We start from the raw sequence: 20,460 nt of genomic DNA on the forward strand, positions 1-20,460 counted from the left end.
GCAGCCACCTACGATGCAGGCAGCCACCTACGATGCAGGCAGCCACCTACGACGCAGGCAGCCACCTACGATGCAGGCAGCACACATGTTCTGCCCTCCAAGGCAGGCTAGGCCATTATTCTCACTTTACAAATTATAGAAATAACTCAGCAGTTAATCTGAAATTCAAGGTCTAACTTTAAATCCACCCTTTAACTGGCACATTCTATTTTTAAACAGTAACAGGCAGAACATTCTGAATGTCTGCCTTTTAGATAACCAAGAGAAAACATTATTTACATGCAACTTTTTTTTTGTTTTTTGTTTTGTTTTTCCAAGACAGGGTCTCTCTGTGTAGCCATGGCTGTCCTGGACTCTTTGTAGACCAGGCTGGCCTTGAACTCACAGTGATCCACTTGCCTCTGCCTCTTGAGTGCTGGGATTAAAGGCATGCACCGCCACACCAGGCTACATGCAATTAAAAAAAAAAATCTTATTTGTTTCATGTACATGAGTGCTCTATCTGCAGGCCAGGAGAGAGCATTAGAGGGCATGGATGGTTGTGAGCTGCCATGTGGTTGCTGGGAATTAAACTCATGACCTCTGGAAGAGCAGACAGTCTCTTAACCGCTGAGCCATCTCTCCAGCTCTGCATGTAATTTTCTAACACCTATGTTCCCACTGCTTCCATAACTGCCGCAGTCCTCTCAAAGCCCAATCTCCCCAGCCTCCTACCTAGATGTCTTCACATCTCGTCCACCAATCACCCTCGCAGTGACCTGCTGCCCAGCTTTCAGTGTGCTCGTAGGTGAGGTGCCCACTGGAACATCATCAAGAATGCGGGAGGCGTGGATACAGCCAATGATGCCATCTTCTAGAGTCACAACAACATGTGTGGCCTTCACAGACTTAATGGTCCCAGTGACTTTGTCCCCAATAGCCAGGCTATGCTTCTTTTTAGACTTCACAGACAAATATGAGTCCTCCTCTTCCTCCTCTTTGTCATCAACTGTCTCCGAATCCTCCTGAGCTGTCCTCATGGTCCTCTTAGAAGTTGGACCTTCCACAGCCAAAATCAGACCGGTCACTCCTGGCTCTGTGGTCTTGAGGGTGAGGCAGACACCCTGCCCCACATGTAGCTTCTCAGAGTCAAAGTGGAAGGTATCATTGAGGTGAGAGGTCAGGGAGAAAGCCACAAGGTGGCCAGTCTCCACCAAGGAGGCCACGGCAAAGGACTCCTCCAGATGCTGCACGATGCCCTGGTGTCTACTGCTTTTCCTCAGCTGGAAAAGGGAAGAGCCAGATTCACTCTCTCCACAGCACAGTACGGTTACTTATTCATGGACCCACATGGCATGAAAAACCTCCCTGACACTCAGGAGACTGGGCTTAAGCAATGAGCTTTCCTCCACAGAAATGGCTCTTCTTCCCTGAACACTCAGTTCCCAGCATCCCCAGAATCCTCTGTGTTCTGTTCTTTCAGACAAGGTTTGCTATATAATCCAGTGGTCTAGAACTCACACTGTTCCTGCCTCAGCCTCCCAACTGCTGGGATTACAGAGATACGCTAGCACGCCTAGCTTCAGTTTTTTGAACTCAAATTCCTATGCTCCATCCTAGAACTACTGAATCTGAACTTTGGGGTTACGGTGAATCTGAGGCACAGTCCTGCAGTACTGCTCACTATGAGAGTTCACTATGTGCAAAGCACTCTGCTTGCCTCACTGCGCTCGCTCCCATTGTGTCCTCTCTCTTCTGTGCATACGCCTTCCTCAGACGGTGAGATGGGAGGGTCCTATACAGCCGTCAGAGCACTGGACAAGGTGACACACACTTGCCATGCCCAGCACCAGGGAGGCTGAGGTAAGACCATCACTCAGAGTTCAAGGCCACTCTGATTTCTGGGTCTGCTTGGGCTACATAGTGAGAAAACTGTCTCAAAACTAACCAACCAGCAACACAAAAATGCTTGGGATAACAATCAAATGCCAACTGAACACATCTAACCTGAAACCCAAAATGCTTCCAAATCCTCACTTTTGAGAGGTATTAATATATGAGACTTTAGAAGTGTTACAGCTTAGGCATTTCAGGTTTCAGATCTTTTGAATTGGGAATGCTCAACCAGTGATGTGTATGTAAATATTGCAAACTCAATGGTCTGAAGCTGCCTAGCACACGGGTGTGCACTTGCAATAGCAGCACTCAGGAAACGGAAGGCAGCCAGTGTTACAGAGGGAAAATGCTGCTCAAGTAACAAAAACAAATACAAAAGCAAAACCCTAAAAATTTGAAACACTTCTGGTCCCACATATTTCATTTTGAATAAGTAATAGAAGAATCTGTATATTCTTACTCAGAGAAAATTTCTATGGATTTTGAGATTTTCTTTAAATCTTCTCTTTTTATTTTTTGGTTTTTCTTTTTTTTTTTCTTTTTTTTTTTTTTTTCGAGACAGGGTCTCTCTGTGTAGCCTTGGCCATCCTGGACTCACTTTGTAGACCAGGCTGGCCTCGAACACACAGTGATCCGCCTACCTCTGCCTCCCGAGTGCTGGGATTAAAGGCGTGCGCCACCACGCCCGGCTATTTTTTGGTTTTTCAAGACATGATTTCTCTGTGTAGCCCTGGCTGTCCTGGAACTCACTCTGTGGGCCAAGTCAGCCAAGAGATCTGCTTGCCACTGGTGGGATTAAAGAGCACATCAGCAGGCGGGCATAGTACCTCACGCCTTTAATCCCAGCACTCAGGGAGACAGAAGCAGGTGGATTGCTGTGAGTTCATTAAGGCCAACCTGGTTTATAAATCAAGTCCAGGACAGCCAAGGCTACACAGAGACACCCTGTCTCAGGGGAGGAGAAAAAAAAAAAACCCTAAACAAGCAAAAGGAGCACATCAGCCACCCAGCTCCTATATTCAGGAACAAACATGGACACTGCCTAGACACCAAACATGCCCAGGCCAGATTTGCTTCAAATGATTTTTTTTTTAAATTAGTTTACAATATTTTCAACATTTATTTCTAATAAAATCTAAATTCTGCCCTCTCTTAAAAGTCAAAAATACAGGCATGGTGGCGCATACCTTTAGTCCCAGCACTTGGGAGGCAGAGCAGGAGGATTGATGTGAGTTTGAGGCTAGCCTGGTCTACAAAATGAGTCCAGGACAGCCAAGGCTACACAGAGAACCCTGTTTCAAAAAAAAAAAAAAAAAAAAAAAGGAGAGAGAAAGAAAACTCAAAAGTATGAGGGAGGAGTGGTGGTGTGCCCTTTAATCTCAGCACTTGAGGCAGCAGAGGCAGGTGGATTGCTGTGAGACCAGCCTGGTCTACAAAGCAAGCCCAGGACAGCAAGGGTTACCCAGAGAAACTCTGTCTCAACTGCCGGAGGCTCCCCCTCCCCACCCCCCATCAAAATCTGTCTTAAAAAACCAAAAGTATGGTGATGCATGCCTATAAAAAAACACAAAACACCCAGCACTTGAGAGGCTGAGGCAGGACTAAATTCAAAGGCATCTTGTCTTGAAAAACCAAAGGGTGGGGATTGGTGTGGGGTGGATGACTACATACATTTAGTAACATAAGATCCAGATAATCTTCTGATAACAACGAGATGGAGCCAAACAGTCTGTCCCATGTGGGCCAGGCACACATGTGCCAGTCTGTCTGGTTCCCAGCTCTAACACGCCCTCATCTGTATGTCCCATGGCACACATGTGCCAGTCTGTCTGGGTCCCAGCTCCAACATGCCCACTCATCCATTACAGTATCTGATTGGCCCTAAAGATAGGGGGAATCATAACATTTGTCATCCTAAGCAGCTGAAAATCTGTCCTATTAACTACACTAGGAAAACAGGTAAAAACAGGAAATGTCCTAGATGGAACCAGGCACAGGTCACTCTAGCTACAAGACCCCTGAGCTGTGAGTGGAGTGTGGAAGTTGAGATATAAAGCCACAGGATGCAGACTGTAGTCAGCTTACCTTTCTAGTTGCCCTATTCACCAAGTTCTGGTGAAGGGACACATGGACTTCCAGCTTCAACATGTCTACATGCAGGACCACCACCTTCCTCTTCTGCCCGGACTCCACCTCCTGGCCTGCAGTGCAGAACCAAGCACAGCACAGTCAGTCCTGGGGAAGAGGGGAAGGGAAGGCACTTCTCGGGGGCTCAGCAGTCCAAAAGGTAAAGATGGTTCCATCTACCCGGCCCATAGTTAAGGAAACCAAGGTGGTCTACCATACATAGCTAGGGTTGCAGTAGGCCTTAGTTTATAACTTCATAACCTGAAAGCCCAACTTTACGCAGATAAAATAAAGGCTCTTCTAAATTAGTGTCCTGGTAATGTAACTAATGCCCTGACAAAAGCAGCTTATAAGAGAAGGGTTGATTCTGGCCCACAGTTCCAACTACTGTCCAGCATGGAGGGAGGAGGCCCAGGCAGCAGGAAGTTGAAACACTGATCAACACTGCACCCCGCCAAGAAGCAGAGAGCCAAGGACAGGCTGCTGTTTGGCTCCTTCTTTACTTACGTAGCCCAGGAACACAGTCCAGGTTGTCCCACTGCAATTAACACAGCCAAGACGGCCAGAGGCGACCCCAGATAACTGTAGGTTGTGTTAACACTGCCACTAAGAACCACAAGATCTATACCTAAACATTCATCCCGCTGTCAATGGTCTTGATTTTCATGCACACAAGATAAGCATACTTCAACTGAATCAACTCCTCTACTACAGGACCTTGGGAATTCTACATCCAGCAGTAGGAGCAATAAGCACAGGGTCTGCCCAACAACCCATGACGAGTAAACTCACCTGCCCGATGGTATCTGCTGGCTCTCAAGATCAAGTCGGGTACAGGGTCCCCACTGAACACCACGGAACCATCTTCCAACACCTTTTGTACAGTGACATCAAGTACCATTCCTGGGATCATCTCAGCCAGTGTTTGGATCAATACAGAGTCTACCAAAGGCCCAAAGAAAGCAGGGAATTAGTGAAGGGTACTGGAGCAACAAATCAACAAGAGTGCATCCACTTCTTGCTAACTGTCCAGTGTTTGACCAGAGATGGTATTGCATGCATTTAATCCCAGCACTTGGGAGACAGAGGCAGTCAAATCTCTGTGAATTCATGGACAGCCTGGTCTACACGTAGTGAGTTCTGGGCGAGCCAGGGTTACAACAGTGAGGCCTCAACAAAATAAAACAAATACAGCAAAACCCAAAATTATCTAGGGTCAGGCCAAGAAGATGGCTCAGTAGGCTCCTGCTATCAAACTTGAGGATCTAAGTTCAATCCCTGGGGTACCCACATGGTAGAAGAAAATAATCAACTCCCACAGACTGTTCTCTGACTTATACATGCATGATATGGCATACTGACATTTTCTCATATGCACACTCAAATAAACATAATTTTAAAAAGATAGAAGAGAATGGAAAGTGAATGGGTTGGTGAATCCACAGTGTAAGCCCAATGCCAAGGAATAAAGGGAAATTCTGATTTTTTTACTAACTGTGAGGAGTTTGGGACTGCTTACTCACAATAACTTTAAAAAACAGAAACAAGGGCTGGGGAGATGGCTCAGAGGTTACGAGTACTGTCTGCTCTTCCAGAAGTCCTGAGTTCAATTCCCAGAAACCACAGGGTGGCTCATAACCATCTATACTGGGATCTGATGCTCTCTTCTGGCATGCAGGTGTACATCAAGACGGAGCACCCATGTACATAAAATAACAAATATTTAAAAACAAAAACAAAAACCCACAGTCTCATATATCCCAGAATGGATTAGAACTTATTACGTAGCTGAACTCCTGCTCTTCCTGTCTCCACCTCTTGGGTTTAGGATTACAAGTGTGTTCCACTATACCCACTCTAGGTGCTGTATGTTAGGTAAGCACTCTAGCAAACAAACTGCATCCTCAAACCTTTTATTTTGGAGGGTAGGAGCAAGGTCTTACGTAGCCTAGGCTGGCCTCAAACTTGCTATGTAGCCAAGGATAACCTCAAACTCCTGATCCTTTTGCCTTCACTTCCCTCCCAAGCACTGATATTACAGGCATGTGCCGTCACATCTGGTTTATGCAGTACTAGAGATGCACCCAGGGTTTTGTACATGCTAGTCAGGCGTCCTGGCAGATCTTCATCTTCATCTGGGTAGTAAATGAATATTCGCTTCATAAGCATGTAATGATTATTTTATGAATGTCTACTATTTAAAAGGCTTAGAAGGCTTGGGAGGCTGAGGCAAATGGATTTCTGAGTTCAGGGCTAGCCTGGTCTACAGAGTGAGTTCAAGGAAAGCCAGGACTACACAGAGAAACCCTGTCTCAAATAACAAAAAACAAACAAACAAAAATCTTGCACGGGGGACTGGAGAGATGGCTCAGCAGTTAAGAGCTCTGTCTGCTCTTCCAAGAGGTCCTGAGTTCAATTCCAAGCAACCACATGGTGGCTCACAATCATCTATACTGGGATCTGATGCCCTCTTTTGGCTTGTAGATAGAGCACTCATATACATAAAATAAATACATCTTTTTAAAAACAAGAAGCAGTAGAGCACTTGCCGTGCATGCTTGAGATCCGAGGTTAGGTTGGTTCTTAGTACCACAAAAAGAAAAAAGTAGGGATAGAATAGAAAGGGAGAAAAAAACCAAAAGCTAGTAAGGTAGCATGCAATTACAGCCCCAAGCTACTGGGGAGGCTCAGGCACAGGGTCACTACTGAGATGCATGGTTTAGCGACAAACTGGCTATACAAAGACTTCATCCCCTCAAACTATACAAAGATTTTTTTAAACTATCAGAAAGCCCCAATTCAACCTAAAAAAAAAAAAAATGAAAGCACACACAGTCCTGTTTCAACATTATCCCCTGCATCCTGCCTCTACTAAAAATGGCTCACCTTGGTTGCTCATGAGGCTGCGAATGCCCTGCAGCTCTTCCAGGCACTGGCACAGAAGGATGAAGCTGGTGCTGGCCGAATCTCCCAGACTGCAGTCTGACAGCCGCAGAGACAGCAGCATCCTTTGCTTCTGCTCGTCCACATTGGTCACTTTAGCAACGACGGTCTGACCTTCCACGAAGTGGTCACTTGGAGTGGTTACGAACTTGTCACTCATGATCTAAACAGTAGGTAAAAAATGGGGAAAGTAAAGTATCTGTCCATTAATACAGTCCAGGCTAAGGACAAAGGGGGCCTGGGTAGCTTCTCCAGCTCTCTCTGAGCAGTTTTATTCCCCTTCCACAAAAATGAGAGACCCTGGCTGTGTACCCTAGCATTTGGAGATGATACCCATTTGGATGGCCACTACTGACAAACCAAAGAGCACAGAGCATGTTCTTGTCTCAACATCCAGGGGCAACCCTCCTTCCTTACCCCTTTTTCTGGCAAGGGATGTGATGAGACCATCCCTTCAAATCATTAGAAAGCCAGATCAATGGAGAATTCTGTCCATTTCTTGAGACAAGGTCTCACTATGGAAACCAGGCTGGCCTCACACTTTAAGAGCTCTGCCTGCTTCTGCCTCCTAAGAGCTGAGACTAAAGGAGTGCACCACCACGCCTGGCTGAGAAGGAGTGTTTACAAGCAATCTGTGGCAGGGGTGAGCCCTGTGTGCCTCCTCAGTGTGGTCATAATGTGTCTATGTCCTTCAGGACTCAGTTTATTCAGCAGGCATGGGAGGCTCCACTTAAGGAAATGCCAGGATCTTTTTCCATCCACAAAGCTTGTAATTCAATGGCAGAGGAGAAAAAAGTAATTCCATGGATACACTGGTGCCTTCACACCTTAAGAACTACACTATGTATTCAGGAAAATTTAGTCTCAACATGCATTGAACAAGTTCAGTCCCTTTTACAAGGGAAGCAGCCATCAATCAAAGCCACTATCTCCTGATACTGCTGTGTAAAAGAGACAGAGGCCCAGTCACCGGGATACAAAGCAGGCAGGAGGATCGATGCATTAGATGCACTCACCCCTTACCCAGTGGCCTTCATGGCATTCACACTGTAAGTGGTCCCCTTGGCCTTTAAGAATTAGTCTCCAGCTGCTGTCTCAGCTCAGCAGGTCTATGAGCCTGAGCTCTCTCCTTAAAGGCCTCTGTGCATAGAACTGAACTTACAGCTTTGGGGGACAGTCCACTGAGACCAGAGGGGAACTGGACGAACACACCATAGTCTTTAATGCTCTTCACGTAACCAATGAGCAGCATTCCAGGCTGGATTTCTGAGAGGCTCTTGGGGTCCTGGCCACCTTCTACTGTGGAGACCAACGCTGGCTTCCTGCAAAGAAGCTGGAGGAACCTCATTAAGGAATGTCCCAGAAAGACAAATGAAATGTCTATTGCTCCACCTTCTCCTCCTGTCCCACTGACGTTGAGATTACCGTGGGTCCCTCTGGGTAGAGAGCCACAGCAGGAGCAGCACACTAGAGCTTGGAGAGGCCACGCTCTTCACCATTACCTGACCGCTGAAGTAGTAGCTCCAGTGGGGCCACCCTCCAAGAGCTACTGACGCCCAGTGACGCTGGACCATCAGTTCTACCCCTTCCTGGAGGCCTGCTAACAACGCAGCACAGGCCCACAGTCCACAGCTACGGCAGCCAGTGCAGCCCTCCACTGACCTGTCTTGCCAACCACTGAACCCCCTTCTACCCTGATGCCCTAAGGATCTTAATCTTATGATTAGTAAGGAAAGGTAGTGTTCTGAAAAATGCCCACAGGCAGCGAAGGGAATAGTTCTGAGCCCTATACTGCCAACAGGAAAGATCTTTCTGGGCAACTGCCTCTACTCCACCCAGCCCCTGGCAGCACTTTTTGGGCCTGTTCCTGATTCCAGGCACATGTCTAGTCATCAGTGTGTCTTATGGAAGCATTTTTTATTTTGTTTTTCGAGACAGGGTTTCTCTGTGTATCCTTGGCTATCCTAGACTCGCATTGTAGACCAGGATGGCCTCGAACTCGCAGGGATCCACCTGCCTCTGCCTCCTGAGTGCTGGGATTAAAGGAGTGCACCACCACCACCGAGCATGGAAGCATTTTTTAAGCTAAAGCTGTTGACTGTTTTTTTTTCTTCTTCTTAGTCCTGGTCTAGAATTTCCCATCTAAGTGCCTACTGCCTTCAACTGCCCCCAGATACCAGTCAAGGATACAATATGTCTCTCACCCTCGCTCAGACACAGAACTCGATGAAGAGTGTCACCTGCTTGGAGCCAGTGATGCAACAGAGGGCCATTGGCAACATGGTCTGACAAATGAGGTGTGGGAAGGAAACCAGGGATATTGTCAGGCAGGATGGCCACCTCCAGCCCATCTTTGGTCTTCCTCAAAACCTTCACATCCACCAACTGCTCAGAATGAGAAAGGTAAAAATCAGCAAAAAGCTCAGAGGTACTGGATCCCAGTGTCAGAGGCCACCAAGAGGCTAAGAGCAAAGGCACTTTCCTCTAGACCCCACACCCCACACCAGGATTCCTCTACGGCTCCCTTTGCCAGTTTCTCTGCTGATTCCTGGAGGAAAAAGGGAACTGCAGGCTGTCCTTAGCAGTTACAGGGAGATTGGCAAAGCCGTGCTATGACACAACTTTTCTCTCATGCCAGCTTCCATTTGCGATGGCAGGCAGAAAAGAGGGCCTAGAATCTCAGAGCCGCCTCTCGTCTCTTCCACAGGCTCTAGTACTTCTCCAGCACAGCTGTCACTGTAAGACACACCCTCACGTCCAGGTACCTGCCCAATGTTAACGGCTCTTCCTTTCTTCTGACTCTTTTCGGTGCTCTCACTCTTTGGCTCTGAGTCATTCAACAGTTTGAAGGACAGGAGCATCCTCTGTTTGGAAGGCTCACAATTCAGCACTGCCACCTTTACCACCTGGTGAGAAATCACATGTGTTTGGCCCTCTCCTGCAGCAGCAGGCCTTCAGAACCTAAAGCCAAGTGCCCTCCATGAGCACTGCAGGGGCCCTGGAGACCCACCAAGACCTTGGGTCAGATGCAAAGGAAGGAAAAGATGATGGATAGAGAGACCACATTAAAAGCCTCATAAGTCAACCTTCTACAGCGAAGACATAAATATAAGGCTGAAGTCTTAAGAAGTTCTTTTTCTAAGAGAAACACAAACCCACGAGCTCAGCACTACTCCTCTGGTGACAGCATCTGGTACGAAGAACGCTGACTCACTATAACTTATGAGTGATTTCTTCCAGGTAGTGGGCCTAGGTCCATTGGATTCCAGCGGTCTTCTGGTTTTATGGGTTCTGCTACCCCTCCCCCCTTTAACTGGTTCATGCCCACTTTATTTGTGCTCCCTTCTCCCTCCTCTTAAAAGGCAGCCATATGCTTACTGATGCTATAGATTTGAGTTCATGGAGTCCCAAGGGTAGGAGACCTGTACAGGGAAGGGTTACCTGGCCAGCGTAAAAGACTTTCTCTGGGTCAGGGATATGCTGGGCACTGAGCTCATGCTTGGGCACAAGCCCCTGCACACTGTTGAAGAACTTTACAACACAACCATAGCCCTTGACCCTCAGGATAACACCATGAGTCTGCAGGCCAGGCTTGGCATCCTCATAGCAGGTAATGGCAGGTAGTTTGGATGTGACAAGTGTTTTCTTCAAGGTCATTATTAGCTTCTTGGCTTCAGGGTCACAGAGCAAAACCTTGGGGAAAAAATGGAGACTCTCAGAAAGCATTTGTTACCAAGACAGCTACTGACTAATCTACAACTCTATGAACCCAAAGGCCACAGGTCACTCACTAAGGACCAAGTTTACCTCTAGTATTCTCAGGTGTAGATCTTTGTGCTTCCTGCAAGATGGCCATCTCAAGCACAGAAATCTCTATTTCAAATGTACTTCCTCAATAAGAGGCTGTGTTAAAACACTTCCTCAGCCACACAGTGTGATTGTTTTCTCATAGCAGCACTTAGTCTGGTGTTTCAGAAACTTACAGTGGCACACTGTATGTGGAGTGGGTCCCTGTGTTACCTTGTTAGTATTATTTCTTACTTATTATCTAAGACCGAGCAATCCTCAACCTCACTACATATAAATCTGCAACAATGTGCAGTTACTGCCCTTTATGCATCAAAAATGATGAAATGTAGTAAACATAAGCAAACTAGCTCTGCTCGTGGTCTGTTTAGCATGCTTAGCACACAGGAGGCACTGAGTTCAGCCATCAGTACCAGGGCAAAACAGAACTAGGAAGCCTCATTGCCTGAACACCCCAGGTCCTATGCTAGTACTTTGTATAGTATCACTCTTTTTATAATAAGTTTCTTGAGGGATTTGAGTATTTGTTGGAAACCTCTCATATTTTTGTGGCACAGTCTGGGCTGTTCTTTTATTTTTTGCTGTCATTTTTAAACTAAGTTTAATTATTGTGTATGTCAGAGGGTATGAATGTGCCATGGTACACATTTGTATGTGGTAGAGTGGGGGGCATGCACATTCCATGTGCATGTATGTTTGGAGGTGAGGGGTGGGAAGTATGCAGGTATTGTGGTGGATGTGTGCAGCAGTCAGAGGGTGGTTTTCTTCCTCTACTATGAGGATCCTGGGACTTCAACTCGGGTCATCAGGATGCAGCAAGCACCTTTACACATTGAGCTACTTCCCACAGTCTGGGCTATTTCTTAAATAAGGCTTTGACTAGTTTATGTTAATTATACATAATAACAGATTTTGCTACATTTCTTTTATGCACATAATGTACCTCATGGCTACTTCTAAGTCTGAAGTATCCCCTGCTCCTCTACAACCTTCCAAACCGTGTCCATCTTTTCTAGTTCAGCTCTACCTTGGTCAGAAATCCAGAAGGCACTATTGCCATACTGAGGTAAATCTGAAACCTGGCTCTGCAATTATTAGCTGTGCGACTTTAGACAGATGACTGGCTTCTTCCTACCCTTTAATTGGCCCAGTTGGAAAATAAGGATAATACAGTTACTTCGTAGAGTATCTTTAAGACACAGAATATCCGGTGTATGGTAGTAATTACTGGTAATATGATTCTGTTGCTCAGCCCCATCCCTCCCCTTTCTGAGCTCTGACCATAGCACATGGCCTGAAACAAACCATGTGGCAAAGGTCAAACACCTAGCTTGCTCTTCTTCCTGTATGGATATTTTAACTTACAACTCTACTATACAAGGCAGGGATTCACTTTTCTCTTTCCAATGTTGGGTAAATTACTGGATACCCTGTAGCGGTTACACAGTCATTTCACAGAGGAAGGCAGAAACTTCAGCTGAAAATCCCTCTCTCTTCCCAAAACCCCAACATGGACTCCTTTGGGGGCTCACCCTGCACTTGACCTCATCCCCTATGTGGTACTTCTTCTCTGGATTCTTCATCATGATGTCGGCCAGGTGCATGGAAGGTACCAGGCCTTTTATTTGTTCACCAACCTTCACCAGTATCCCAAATGGCTTGATGGCCAGCACTGTGCCCTATGGAGACCAAAGAAAAGACATCATGACACCTCAAGAACAGTATTTTTTCTTACCAGAGTCATCATGTCTGTTTCACTGCCCACTTTTCAGAGCTCATGTGCTCTAACCTAGACTTAGGCAGCCTTATGTATGAAGCCTTTTATGCTTTCTGACTGAGCGTGTACTTCCGTCTCCCGGCAGGAACACTTCCTAAGAGGGGAAGCATCTCTCAAGGCACAGACTCCACCTACGACAGAACTGCTCAATTAGTGTTTCATGCTGGAGGAGATGTAGCTGGAGCCAGTTTCTCTCTAATAAAAAACTAACTTTCAATCTGCTCTAACAGCCACCACCAAATCCCAAACCCCAGGACTTGTGACTCACTGTCTCCATATAGGTGGGTGGGGCTAGTAAGATTTTATTTTGAAATTAATTACAAGTCACCCAAGAGAAGATCAGAAATTTCAGTTTTTAGATACTAGGACTACTACAACTTCATATAAATTAACAATGAGATGACAGTTAACATGTACACTAAGGATGCATGAAGGTGGAGAAGGATCTATTTACACGCTTAAGCTCTTACCTTTACTACTGTTCCTGTTTTGATGTCATGATATCTAAGAAACTGAGCTGCAATAATTGATCTAGGACAAACAAAAAATATATGATTACAGAGTCTAAGGGGTGGACGGGTTGCCTAAAGTTCGGGACCTGCACAATCATGCCAACAAGAAAGGACACCCTTATCCGCCAAGCCCAGGGGAAAGTAGAAATGCATATACACTAATGACACTTACTTCCGCAGAGACAGCAAGGCCAGCTCATCCATTTGGCTGTAGTCAATAATTCTACACTTGTGCGTGCTCCCTGGTTTGAAGGCCTCAGCATTGAATGTTCTCTTAGAATCAGAGAGATGGCTGAGCTACAGAATACCAAATGAGGGAAGTCAACACAGCTCTGAGCCTGTCAGACTTCAAAGCACACTGAGATGACACATTTACCATCCACTATGAAAATAGTGTTTGTGAGACAGAGAGACGGCTCAGTGGTTAAAACGCTGGCTGCTCTTTAGACGGCGCAGGTTCACTTCCCAGCACCCACACTGGCTCACAACCTCCTGTAATTCCAGTCTCAGTAGGTCCACAGACATACATGTAAGCAAAACATCCATACAGATAAATTTTTAAATTTTCTTTTAATAGTACTTTATTAAAACAATCCTCACTCTTGACTATCATAGAATCTCGTGAGGAATAGCCCAGATAAACGATATTCATATGTCAGTACCTACTTTTATAAACAGCCTTACTGGATGGCAGTCAGGCCTGTTGTTCAGGTATATACTGTTTGTGGTGGCTTTCACACAAAACAGTGGTTGGGATGCAGACTAAACAGTCCATAAGTCTAAAATACCCTCTACCTAGGCCTCTAACAGAAGCTTTGCCGGGACTGGAGGGAAGGCCGAGTACTGCTCTTGCACAAGACCTGGGTTCAGTTCCCAGCACCCATGACGGGCGGCCTGCAACCTCCTGTAATTCTGGGTACAGAGGGTCTCACATCCTGCTCTGGCTTCCATAGGCACAAACCCACATATATAATAATCTTAAAAGGCTTTGCTGAGCCTTGGTCTGGATCCTATTTCATTCCTGTTCTTCCTTCCCACTGGCCAGGAATCACACATGGCAGGCAGCTACTAAGCACTCTGAAACAACAAACTGGCTTTGTTCTGACTTTGTGAACAGCTTTTTACATTGGAGGCTATCTAAGGACAAGAAATTAGTATTAAGGGACGAGGGAAACAGAAAAGGACTTCCCAAAAGTCCTTCCAAGAATGAGATCCTTAACAAAGAAGCCTCCTTACCCGGGCATAGGCCAGTGCCCCGTCCTTCAGCCTGAAGGTGGCCCCAGCCTTCTTGAAAAACCCCTGAACAGGAACATTATCCAGCACAGCCCCTAGGTGCTGGTAGGAGATGCGGGTGAGTGGACGCCCGGGTTGCAGGAAGATGGGACGCAGGCTCAGTCGCACAACTCTGGTGCGAGGGTGGACACAGAGGATGCAGGCTTTTACCTGGGCAAAAGAGCAAACTGAGCAGGAGGCGCCACATAATACAGCTGAGAGCAGATCTTCTAAGAGGTCACGAATGCCCATGCTAACCAGGTTAGTACTAGACCTTCAGGAAGTACCAATGTCAGTCTATGTAATCAAACTGTGTATGGAAGATTTCCCATAGGCACTGACTGTGTGCATCCTAATTCACAGGAGTGTCACCAACGAAGGCCTATGAAAATACCCATCTCACAAACAAGGTTAAATGTGCAGCTCATGTTAACTCTCCATACAAACAGAACTACCATAAAACAGTACTAGAAAGCTTACTATAACGTTAACAGTATTGGTCCAGATCAGAAAGAACATCTATTTCCTCTTAAAATAGTTTTCTCTATAAGATACATAAGTATGTATTGCTATTTTGAAAGTGAGATATAATCATTTGAGAATTTAAAATTTCTAAATAATATACATTTTAAAATACCCATGTTCGGGCTGGAGAGATGGCTCAAAGGTTAATAGCACTCTCTGCTCTTCCAAAGGTCCTGAGTTCAATTCCCAGCAACCACATGGTGGCTCACAACCATCTATAATGCAATCTAATACCCTCTTCTGGTGTGCAGGTGTACATGCAGGCAGAACATTGTATAAAAAATAATTAAATAAACCTTTAAAAAAAAATACCCATGTTCATTGTACAAAATTTTAACATTTAGGTAACTATAGAAAAACTACAAAGGTTACTACTAAAATCTGACTTTAAAATCAGTGTTTTTTCAAATCAAGTATACTTCCGATTTTGGTATTTTTTAGAAGACAGATCTAAGCTGGGCAAGGTAGCTCATGCATTTACTGCCAACACTCTGGATGGAGCAACAAAGGGATCAGAAATCCAAGGACATACTCAACTACACAGCAAGTCAGAGGCCAGTTTGGGTTATAAGAGACTCTATGCAACAGACAATTAGGGCCAGCAACGTGGTTCAGTGGGTATCAGTGGGGACAGGCAATGTGGTTCAGTGGATATCAGTGGGTAAAGGAAACGTGGCTCAGTGGATATCAGTGGGTAAAGGCAACATGGCTCAGTGGATATTAGTGTGTAAGGTCAATGTGGTTCAGTGGATCTCAGTGGGTAAAAGCAATGTGACTCAGTGGGTATCAGTGGGCAAAGGCATCTGCCTCCAAGCCTGACAATCTGGATCAGTCTCCAGGACCATATGGCAGGAATCCCAACAAGCTGCCCCTGACCTCTACACATGTGCTTCCCTTTTACTCAAAGAAAGAAACAAATAAAATTAATTTTAAAAACCTATACTATTTATAGAATCACAGGTGACAAAAAGGGAGGGAAGGTAGGGCTAGACAGTTGGCTCATCTGTTAAGAGTGTGCAAAGGACCCAAGTTCAGTGCCTAGCTCATAAGCTTCAGGCTCTGGCCTCTGAAAACACTTGCAGTCATGGCCACAACCAACACGCATAATTAAAAACAAATCCTAAAATAAATAAATAAATAAATAAATAAATAAATAAATAAATAAAAAGAATATGGGTATGGGTATGGTGAGCACTGGAAAATCAAAACAAGGGCCTCGACATCTTTAGGTAAGTACTCTAACATGAGTTACACACAGAACCGTCACAGACCTTTATTTTCTCAGAGTGGGGGAAGAAAAGTTTGTGCGTGGGCAGTGTGTGTGTGTGTGTGTGTGTGTGTGTGTGTGTGTGTGTGTGTGTGTGTTCTGACTGGCCTGAAACTTGACTAGGTTGACCTCAAACCTGAGGTGATCATCCTGCCTGTCTCCTGAGTGCTGCTGCAGCACAGGCATGAGCCACTGTACCTGGCCTCACAAACTATTTTAAACCACGTTTTTCTACTTGAACAAACTGTGTCCTCTTATACTAATTATTCTTCCTTTAAAGTAAAAGCCAAAGCTGCCTTCTTGTTTTCTTTCTTCTCTCACCTCAGTCTAACCACTGGTCACTTCCTGTGTCCCTTCCAGAGCACGTTTTACCGTTTCCCCTGTCTCACTTCACAGTACACACATGCAGCCCCGGGACCTGCCCTGCAGCTAGACAGGACAGCAGACAGCTAAGATACAGCTAGGAACCAAGGAAAGACACTGAACACTTCTCACTATTTGCTTTGAAGAATATGCTCCAATTTTCTTGGGCTCCAGGTGCATGAAGTCAACCAGGCCCGTGAAGAACGTAAGGAAGTTTAGCTGGAGTCCAAACTCAGTCACCTGGAAGTAAACGGAACAAGTTATCTAGGAGAACTCTAGAAGAAACAACTCATAACGAACACCGGGTTCTGCAATGCCCACAATACACATTTCTCCTCCCACAGCTAGCCCTTACCAGTATGAATCATTTAATTTTAAAAAGCAAAGAATCGAGCTGGAGAGATGGCTCAGAGGCTAAGAGCACTGACTGTTCTTCCAGAGGTCCTGAGTTCAATTCCCAGCACCCACATGGTGGCTCACAGCCATCTAGAATGAGGGCTGGTGCCCTCTTCTGTTGTACAGTTGTACATGCAAATGCAACATGTAAACATAATAAATAAATATTACAAAAAAAAGCAAAGAATCTGAGTAGACATTTCTCCAAAGGCACACCAGCAGCCGGTGAGCACGGCATCATGAGGATGGAGGCAGTCACTGCACATCCACTAGGAGATGCTTCTCAAAAGAACAACCGAGTGCATGGACCCAATACCCAAAATAGAGACAGAGAGGGGAAAAGCTTCAAATTGGTGAATCAAAAGATAGCCACAGAAGCTATGACTATTAGGGGAGATGACACAGTTCATCATTATAAACTTTTAAATATCTCTTGACTTTTAAAAATCAACTTAAAATGTTTGGTTATATTTTATTTGTTTTTTGTGTTAATGAGCAAAGCACAGGCACAGTGCCAAGTGGGAGGAAGAGGACAGCATGCAGGATGGAGCTCTGGCCATCAGACTGGGTGACAAGTGCTTTTACCTCTGAGCCATTTGAGCAGCTTCATCAACTCCTGTTTTTTAGACAGGTTTCACTGTGTAGTCCAAACTAACCTCGACCTCCACATGTCTTAAGTCTCTGAAGAGCTGAGTATATAGAGACGAATCACCACACCTGGCTCCATCTGACTTTAGATTAGCAGTGTCCATTAGAAATACTATGACTAGGGCTGCAGAGATGGCTCAAAGGTTAAGAGCACTGTCTGCTCTTCCAGAGGTCCTAAGTTCAATTCCCAAAAACTACATGGTGGCTCACAACCATCTATACTGGGATCTGATGCCCTCTTCTGGCATGCAGGCTCATAGATGTAATTTTTAAAAATTAATTTTACAAAAATTCTGGCATGAGATGAAGGCTGGAGAGATAGCTCAGGGATAAGAGCACTGACTGCTCTCCTCCAAGTCCTGAGTTCAATTCCCAGCAACTACATAGTGGCTCACAACCATCTATACTGGAATCTGATGCCCTCTTCTGGCGTGCAGGTGCACATGCAGATAGAACACTCATACATAAAATAAATAAAATCTTAAAAACATATATCAGATGAAATTTGGTTCAATAATAGCTTGTCTAGGCTGGGCAAAGTAGCACACTCCTTTCATCCCAGCACTTAGAAAAGAAAGGCAGCAAGATCTCAGTTTGAGGCCAGCTAGAACTACATGGCCTCAAAAGACAAATAAAATAATAACTGTCCAAAGTTCTGTCATATCAACAAAAGACTGGCAACATTCCAAGTGCTCAATGACCAGAAAGGTCTACTGGGTACCCTCTCTGACAGCAGCTTTATTAGAACGCATATCAAAACCTTGTTTAAAATTTTATTTTAGCTGGGCGTGGTGGCTCAGAAAATAAACAAACAAAAGAAAGAAAACAAAAAGTAAATAAAATAAAAATAAAAAATTTATTTTACAGAGGCTGGGAGATAGACAGCTCAGTGGTCAGGAGTGTGCACCGCTTTCCTGAGGACCAGAGTTTGGTTTCCAGAACCCACATCAGGCAGCTAACAACCACCTGTAACTTAAGCTCCAGGAAAACAAAACAGGGTTTCTCTGTGTAGCACTGACTGTCCTGGAACTTGCTCTATAGACCAGGCTGGCCCTGCCTCTGCCTCCTGAGTGCTGGAACTAAGATGTGTGCCAGCCTCACCCAGCAAACATTTTAAAACCATTTACATAACCTTGGAAACAACCAGCAGCTTACCTTCTGCACCTGGGCTTTGACCAGCAGCCCTGGGAGCAAGGTATTCAGGTTCCAGCTCTGTTCCTCAGTTGCAACGGCAGAAGAAATCTCTGACTGCTCGATGGAGAGACCCACAACTCCTCCGTTGCTTTTCACTTCTTTAACCACACAGGTCAGGTACTGGCCAACTTTAAGCTTAGCACCTGTAAGCCCAGCCCAGCACCCCAAAAAGAAAATATATCTTTATGAGAGAAGTCCTTAAACATGGGCCCAAGCACCAGGCGCTGTGGCACATGCCTGGGATTGCAGCACTCTGGGAGGCAGAGGCAGGAGGATCTCTGTGAGTTCGAGGCCAGCCTGGTCTACAAAGCAAGTCCAGGATAGCCAGGACTACACAGAGAAACCCTGTCTCGAATTAACAAAACAAAACAAAAGGCCCAGGCAAACCTGGAAAGCACCATGGCCCGCCCACCCAGTGAGCATCTGATCCGCATCAGGCAGGAGAAGGGTAGGATGAGGATGTTAACTAATGTAGAATTCAACCATCTCACAGAACTATGAACCAAATAAGCCACGAGTGACAGGCAAAGGTTCTGGGAGCCCAAGTTCAGTAGAGTCTCTGACATGAAGGAGACTGAAGCCAGACCAGAGACCTTGTCACTCTCTGGCCCTTCACACATCTTATTTCCTATCGGGTGACATTAATTACTGACTTCCCCAAAGCCAACCAGCCTTTCAGGGTCACCATTCTGTCTTGCTACTAAACAAAGTGACATTGAAATAAAAACACTTAAACACAATCCCACACCCTTGCGCTCCCTCCCACGCAGCAGCCCCCTGCTCCCACCTTTGTTCTTCTGCCGAATGTATTCTTGGGCTTTCTGCAGTGACAGAAAAGCTCTGGTCCCACTAACGCCAATGTCCACTATATAGCCATGGTCTTCCAGGCTTGCCACTGTGCCTGTCAGCAGCTGGGGGAAGGGAAAGCACAAGTTTCAGGCCAAAGGTAAACAGGGCACTCACAAGCCATACAAACATGAGCGCTACAAACAGACTCATTAACCACAACTCTCAAGCCTATAGTCCCAGCTCCCTACCTGAGAAAAGAGAAGCGCCAACTTTCTCACAGCATTTGAAGGGTTTTGTTTCCAGAAAGTGAGGAGTGTATATAAATGCAGCTCAAGTGTGAGCGACACATGGATACTTTTTGAAAGGAGAACAGTATTTTATATTATGCAAAGGGCAATGAGTTCCAGGACTCCAGAGCCACACCCAGAGCCAGGACTACCAAGAGAATCCAAAACCATCCATTTGTTTTTCTACAACTCTTGAGCAAGAGCATCTCGCCAACATCTTGTACCCTTCATGAGAAGCAGTGCAGCTCTGACTTCAGCTGCTCTCTGCAAAGTCACTGAGATCTCAAGTGGAGAAGGGGGGCTGTCTGCTGTCCCCCACATTGGCTGTAAGAACTGCAGGAGACGCGTGACTAAAAGAGCACCGTCATGGAGTGGGCTCCTGACTCTTGTCAACTTGTTGCCATTTTTATTCTCTTCATACCAAACTAAATCCTATGAACTTTTCCAGCTTTCCCCAAACCCCACTGCTTCTGAGCAAACAGTTCAATATACATGTGACCCTTAATCACCAGAGCATTTGAGTGAAGCGCCCTCTGTCATACCTAGCAGATCTGGAGGACGTAGCCTGGAATAAGTTCACTTAAATTTCCACAGGGCTAGGTACTCACCCCAGCTTTCTAGAGGCAGAGGTAGGTTGATCTCTATGAATTCAAGAGGCTAGCCTGGTCTACAAAAACC

At 45.6% G+C, this 20,460-nt stretch overlaps 1 protein-coding gene across 1 annotated transcript in view; it reads right to left on the reverse strand.

Moving 5' to 3' along the window:
- The window catches only part of PDCD11 (programmed cell death 11), a 49,981-nt gene that overhangs the window by 22,060 nt on the left and 7,461 nt on the right, over positions 1 to 20,460 (reverse strand). Inside the window, exons 6-20 of the mRNA XM_084763046.1 lie at positions 19,494 to 19,617; positions 18,668 to 18,849; positions 16,601 to 16,708; positions 14,278 to 14,484; positions 13,214 to 13,338; positions 13,000 to 13,060; positions 12,285 to 12,431; positions 10,387 to 10,638; positions 9,711 to 9,851; positions 9,136 to 9,330; positions 8,108 to 8,278; positions 6,889 to 7,108; positions 4,795 to 4,944; positions 3,961 to 4,076; positions 715 to 1,262 (exon numbers count right to left, since the gene is read on the reverse strand). Coding sequence (XP_084619172.1) covers positions 715 to 1,262; positions 3,961 to 4,076; positions 4,795 to 4,944; positions 6,889 to 7,108; positions 8,108 to 8,278; positions 9,136 to 9,330; positions 9,711 to 9,851; positions 10,387 to 10,638; positions 12,285 to 12,431; positions 13,000 to 13,060; positions 13,214 to 13,338; positions 14,278 to 14,484; positions 16,601 to 16,708; positions 18,668 to 18,849; positions 19,494 to 19,617 — 2,747 coding nt within the window. The remainder of the gene's footprint in view (positions 1 to 714; positions 1,263 to 3,960; positions 4,077 to 4,794; positions 4,945 to 6,888; positions 7,109 to 8,107; positions 8,279 to 9,135; positions 9,331 to 9,710; positions 9,852 to 10,386; positions 10,639 to 12,284; positions 12,432 to 12,999; positions 13,061 to 13,213; positions 13,339 to 14,277; positions 14,485 to 16,600; positions 16,709 to 18,667; positions 18,850 to 19,493; positions 19,618 to 20,460) is intronic.

This window comes from Acomys minous (genome assembly GCF_964271855.1).
Source record: "Acomys minous genome assembly, chromosome: 2".
Classification (NCBI taxonomy): Eukaryota; Metazoa; Chordata; class Mammalia; order Rodentia; family Muridae; genus Acomys; species Acomys minous.